Raw genomic sequence first — 6,923 nt, forward strand, 5'->3', positions numbered from 1 at the left:
CTGAAACATTGACTAATCGTTCCAATTAGTTTTGGAAAAACTAATTGAGAGCAATTGATTGTCGGCTTACCAAACACGGAGACAAGGCAGCAAGGCTATAAAGGGTATAAAAGGATTCCTTGTTTGAATGTGCTGCAAAAGAGAAGTTTGATTTTTGAAAGTAAAAAACATCCGGGAGTAACCATCAAAAGCTCAGTTTCTATCTCGTTGCACTGGGTCAGGAGCCAGTGAATGGTAACTCTCTGCAGGCCATCGATGCCTGTAATGTTAGTACAAACCCCTACATACATACAGACATACCTTGCTCTTCCTGACCCCCCGTAAAGACAAAAGTTATCGACTTGAAAATGTCAACTATCAGACCATCTGTTACTCCCATTTTGTATGGGACTGGCCTGGCCAGTCAGTTTGTCATTGATACGCACAGCTTGTATTGGTGCAAAGGCATTGGCAGTTAACTTCCTTCCTCATAGCCTTTCAACTGAAATAATATTAAAGTTTAAAAGACATACTTCTACTACCTGGCAAAACTAACTAAAACTGTTGACAAAGTGAAACTTCTTTGCCTATTGAATAACTACATAGACTCTACCTTATCAGTATCAATTTGTCCAGTTTCTGGATTATGTCTTGTAAGCGGCTTGCATCTTATTAAAAATTATTCAATGTACTTTCGAAAATGATGACAAAGTTAACATAACTTGTGTTAGAATGTATTTTTTGTTTAATTTCGGCTTAAATAATTTTATTTTATTGCTTTTTTAACCGCTTCTTTTCACACTGCATTTTGCACTTTTTGTATTATTTAAAACCACATAACATTTGTCTTTTAATTTCTCTCTACACCTCTAACTCGATAGTTCTTTTTTATTGTTGTTGCAGCTTTTTACAATATATACACATATATTTCTTTTGTTATTTTTATTTGTGGTGTAGCATCGTGCGTGTGTCTTTGTGTGTGTGTGTCAGCTTGTGTGTGGCAACTCTCTAGCACATGTTTGGTAAATTATGCACAGTGGCAATGCGCCGGCTAACTTTGAAACAAAGCCTGAAACAAGCAACCTCTTAGATCTAATATACTCTTTCCGTGGAGAGTGAAACTAACTAATGATCGATAACAACTTACTGCTAAGTTCATCATCCAAGATAGATCAAGCTCTAAGCTTATTTTATTAACTATATTCTCAATGTTTTTCTTTATCAACAACCGAATCATTAGATCAGAAGAGATCAAGCATCAAAGTTCTTCCGGAGTTACATAACTTAAGACGAATTTCAAAAACTTATTCTAGAAAATTTGGCTAATACTTTCTAAAGAGTATATTGAAAATCGGCATAGAGTATATTGAAAATCGTCATAGAGTATATTCAATTTCCTTTCTTTGGCTTCTGTTGGTGTTGCTGTTGCAGTTGCTACTTACAAATTTAGTACTCGGGCATTTAACCAGCGGCAACACCATGTGTTTGTTTATAGCTCTGTTCCCCTCCTTATCCCACGGTCGCCCCTCACTCTCTTTCTTTCGTTGCGCATTCTAGCTGTTGTTGGACTCGAATTTAAGTAAACTTAAAAAGTGCCCTAAAAGGATTTACACTTCACGTTCACCGCTTCTTTAGGGTCTATTGCTGTTCTTGTTTTATATAAGTTGTTCTTGTTTCACTTTTTTGCTCCACACAAAACCCACACAAACACTCACACAGATTTCCAAAAAAGAAAAAACAAATGGCTTGTCTCCTACATTTTCTACATTTTGGCTTTAACCACAATATACCCTTGTTGGGTTGATTTCATCTGTTGGCAAGACAATTTTTTTCCTTGTCCAGTTTTGGTTTTTGCTCTGATAAGAGAATTTTCATCTTGTGTGGTCTAAATTATGTCATTCTTTTGATGCCCAGGTAAAACTGTAATAACTTTTTTTTTTCTTACAACAAGATTTAATTTTCACATTGAATTTTGTTGACATTTGCCAAATCAGAACTTTAACTTTAGAGTGACAAAGAAGTCCTTAGGCAATGGATTATCATTCAATTCAAATATAAAGCCAAAAAGGATAATTCTGTATAACTGTGTAAGAAGTTTAATCGTTTTTTTTTTGACTAAAGGAAATATTTACATATGTGATGAAATAATTAGAAAAACGTCAGTTTTTGAATAAATATGCAAAGCCTTCAAAATGTTTAAACTAAAAAATCTCTCAAGGCATTAAATATGTATGAAGAAGCTTGAATTTGCAATCATTTTAGTGGGTTTTTTTTATTTTTATTAGGCTCTAGGCATAACGCATATTTGGATTGAAGGCCCCTCCAGTGTTATTGTCCTGCCTGGATGCCTGTCTCACTCTCTCATTCTCATTCTCTCTCTTCGTTTTTCTAGCTGATAGCGACTGTTAGCAGAAACAAAAAAAAAACATACCAAGAACCAAAATATAGAGAAAAAAAAAACATGCATTCACCAACCCTTTACCTTTGATTCCCTTCTGTTGCTGTTGCTGTTGCTGTTGCTGTTGCTGCTGTTGCTGTTGGTGCTGCTGCTCTTTGGCAGCAAGTTTCACTATTTGGGTCTTTAGAAAAATGCGACAAACAGGAGAGAAACAATAGTTTACAATTTTCCAGCTTACCATTTAGGTTGGGTTTTCTTTTGGCTTCTTCTGTTTGTTGCAAAAAAATAAAGAAAAAAAAAACGAAGCAAAGAAAGAGAAACGGAAACCAAACCAAGCCGCCACGCACAAAACCCCTCAACCCGCCCTTTACACCGCCTCCTCCTCGTCCTCCTTTCTCTACCTGTTTCTCAGTCTTCTTTAGGTTTTTTTCTATTACTTTTGGCATGGCACTTTTTTTTTTTTACTTTTTTCCCAACTTCTTGTTCTTCTTTTTCTTTGCTCTGAAAACAGCAGCTTCTTCTCATCGTCGTCGGCTTTTGTTGTTGCCATAAAAGTCTTTGTTGCAAGTGAATGCGCTACATTTGAGATGCAACCAGGCAACCCGCCAACAGCCAACAGCCTGCCACTCCCCCTCCCCCAGTCTCCCACTCTAGTTACCAACATACCAACATGTACATACATATTTTCCAAGCAATCGTCACCCCATTTGCTTGGTCTCTTTAGCGCATTGCATTGCATTTTGTTTGGCTTTGTCAAGATACAATACTTAGACTACCATCATAAATCTACACATACATATTTTCCTTTCTATTCTCTTCTGTAACAAATCTAGGATACCATGGAATTTTTTTCTTTATTTTTAAAATGCCATCTAAAAGATATTTTGTCTTTACCCAAAAGGTAAATTTTGAAATGATAAAGGTTGAAAAACAACTTCTAATTGCTGTCGCCAATGGCCTTTCAAAACTGAATCGAACAAAGTCCTAGGGAAGTTCATAAGGGCTTTGAGCCATATACTGTATCTAATGCATATTTTAGATTTTTATTGCATTAAGTTTTGTTTTATGGCCGCAAAAGAAAACATAGCGGGGCAAAACTCGTTTTTACTTGCAAAAACAAAAGCAAAAAAAAAAAAACAAGGCAATAGCATCTAACTCATGTGGTAAAGGGGAAACGGGGGTGGAGGTGAGTTTAAGGACATGCACACACAGACACATATCCCTTTATCCAAATATATAGTCTCGTACACATCTCTGTGTGTTGACAGCTAAAAGCGCCAAAGTGACTGAGTGCATGAGCGATGCCGATGTGGATGTTGTTGCTGCTGCCATGGCATCTCTGTGACACCAAAGAGCAGCTAAAAAGATTTGCATTTTTTTTGGTTTTTCCTTTTTGCACGGTGTTTTTTTTTTTGTACTTTTTTGTTAGGTATTTTTGTGTGTTTTGCCCGCTTGCAGCTTATGCAAAGTGCATGGCTCTTCTGTAGGCTAACGTTGCATAGATCCGCATAAAATCTTACACATAAGCGCACGCATTTACTCAGACACACGCAGACACACACACACACACACATTCATGGGTATTACAACAAAAAAAACCATCAACAGGCAGCAAATCAATTGACATCAAGGAACTTTTGCATTCTAAAGCTGATAGTTTGAGCAGCACTACGAGTTGACAAACACATTAAAGATGACGATGATGCATGCAACGTACATACACATACATACATATATTTTGTACATATATGTCTTGTGGTGGGGGAAAAAAAAAGGGAGAATCACTTGGCAGTCAATAAGGGCCATTCATATTCTTTTAAATTACAGCCGGGTCTCGTTGAATTCACATCGTCTGTATTCGCATGGCATTTTCATTCGTTCACATTTCTCTTGAATATAAACTAAGCAATGCTCTTTGATCTTTTAGAATTTCAATATTAGTAAAATGACTTGGACTTGGACGATCTTGTATAGCTAATAGTCCCATTTAACCACTATGAAATTTAATCTGAGTTGAGTAGATCTTCTGCAAACAAAAGTTGTGATCATTTACTTTTGAGTTTGAGTGTCCTGGGGGAGTGTCTTTTGCTTTAATTTGGGAATTTTTTTTATTATTTGTAAGGCTTCTTCAAAAATCAATAATTGTAATTTAACAATTGAGAAGCCAAATTGTGATTATCTGGCAAATTTTTGGGTAAAAAGAAAACACAAGAAGAACAATAACAACAGCTAGAGGAAGGAGTACAACCCAAAACGGGTCACGTCCTTGTCATTCAGACAACAAATTGCCTTAAGGCCAATATCAGTCTTCGACTCCTGTGTGTGGGACTGCTACTCGGTTTCGTAGCAAAAGGTATTCATTCTTCTTTTTGGCACATAATATGAAACCGATACTTGAACCTGTCAAAAGCAGGCAGAAGGAGAGGGGAGAGAGACAGGGACACGCACATTACCAGGCGGTGAACATGAGCTGGACACGCCCTAAAGCGTTGTCGACTTACTACCATCTTTCCATGGCTCAAAGGATTACAGGTATACAATTTTTTGTTGTTTTTTTTTTTTTTTTTGAAGATGTGTTTTAGGTGGGCGCCTGCTTTGCTTGCTCTCTCTTTTGTAGAAACCCCATAAAAGTTATTGTTTTTCTACTTCATTATCTTTCAAAAAGCGCGCACAAGCTTGATGAAACTAAACAACAATGACAAGGGGGAAAAGGGGCACACAATATGGAAAAGTGTTTACGTTTATGGTTTCATTTTACACCCATCTGGGCCACACATAAACTTGGCCAACGAACCAACCAGCCAACCTAGCAACCAAAACCCAACCACCCACCCACCGAAGGCTTAGCTAAGCTGTCAGGCAGTTTTTGAAGGACAAGTGTAATGTTTAGATGAAACTTATTGTTGGGATTACATGGAGTGAGTGAAGAAACAAAAAAAAAACAAAGTCCAAGACGAAAAAACAACTTACCCAGAGCATGACACTGTAAAATCTTTGTACTTCCTTCACTAACAATGGATCCCGATGACGACGGATGTGTGGTAAAACGTGGTGCTTGCTGTTGTTGTTGCTGCACCACTTGCTGCTGCTGCTGCTGTTGTTGTTGTGGTTGTTGTTGCTGCTGCTGCTGTGGCAGAAGTGATACAGGAGCAAGAGCAACAGAAGAGCTAACAGCTTCTGTAACATAAAAAAATAAGAGAAATTATATTAAATATAAACACATTTCAATTTATATTGACGATTAACTTAAAATACAATTTAAAGGACGATATTAATTATTTACACATTTTCTTGACATAGTATCACAAAATTTACAACTTATGTATAGAATTCAAAGATATAATTTAAGTGGAAATTTTTCTATTTTTTAAAAGTTAACCCATATCTGGAGAATCTCTGTTCCAATCTTTAGTAGCTAAAGGAGTGCATGAAAGCTCCTTAATAATAACTAAAACTATGCAAATGACAGATTAAAGAACTTTACACTTATTCCTATTGAGGATCTTATATCTTAGAAAGAAAACTTTCTTACTCAACTAAAAACCTTTTTTCTTTCGTATTCAATTTCGAATCAAGAATATTTAAATTCACATACTTTGCACATTTATTTCAGTCTAATTAACAAATTTAAATGTGTTAAAATTTAATTGTACGAACATTCAATATGGCCATGTTGTATATCTTCCTTTACTATTACAATATCATAGTTACATATACATAGAAATTTTTTTTTGTGTGTGTGCGCGATTGTAAAGTTTTTTCTTAATTAAGAAAATAAAATGGATTGGCAACCATTCGTTAGCATTTCATAACAATAGAAGAATTCGACTGCAAACGAACCAGCAGTAGAAATACTTCTATGGGTATGAGGTACCTACATACATACATATATATGTATTGACGTGTGCATATATCTTCATTCAGATCGATTACAGATGTGTTTTTGTACAATGCAACAACGAAAAGCCATCAACAGGAGGAAATGCATCTGTTGTATCATCGGGTATATCGAGTTAGTTATACACCAAAAAAAAAAAATAAATAAACAAAACAGAGTCATAACTAAAACTATTTTGTGTACTGAAGAATGGTAAGTTAGTGATCAATACCTTACAAGCAAAACTTTATCGATTTGTTTCTATAGATAACCAAAATACGATTTGCAAGTTTAACATTTATAATTCGTTAATTTTTGGGAATTTTAAAATTTAAATTTCGTATATCGTCCTTATGAATAATTTTAATCAATAAAAGTGAATGATGTAAGGGTATAAAAAAGAAAGTTATCAGTTGATAACAATTCACACACACACACACACACACACACACACACACACACAGATAGTCACATGTATGTATGTATGTGTACATATTATTTTAAGGAAAAAATCAAATATGTATATTTGATATATAGGTATGTACATATCTACATATTTATTTCGTTAACAGCAAAATCGAGTCACGTCTTTCCTTACCTACACAAAATTTCTCTATATATGCTATGTGCAGGGGGGGAGGGGGGCATTGCAACGGAATTTATCATAGA

General features: G+C 35.5%; 1 protein-coding gene across 1 annotated transcript in view; it reads right to left on the bottom strand.

Moving 5' to 3' along the window:
* The window catches only part of LOC6644818 (protein sidekick), a gene marked incomplete at its 5' end in the record, with an annotated part of 31,992 nt that extends 26,434 nt beyond the window's left edge, over window positions 1-5,558 (bottom strand). The window contains one exon of the mRNA XM_047011598.1: window positions 5,348-5,558. Within this exon, the coding sequence (XP_046867554.1) occupies window positions 5,348-5,558 (211 nt within the window). The remainder of the gene's footprint in view (window positions 1-5,347) is intronic.
* Between the last annotated feature and the right edge of the window lie 1,365 nt (window positions 5,559-6,923).

Source organism: Drosophila willistoni, assembly GCF_018902025.1.
Source record: "Drosophila willistoni isolate 14030-0811.24 chromosome XL unlocalized genomic scaffold, UCI_dwil_1.1 Seg142, whole genome shotgun sequence".
Classification (NCBI taxonomy): domain Eukaryota; kingdom Metazoa; phylum Arthropoda; class Insecta; order Diptera; family Drosophilidae; genus Drosophila; species Drosophila willistoni.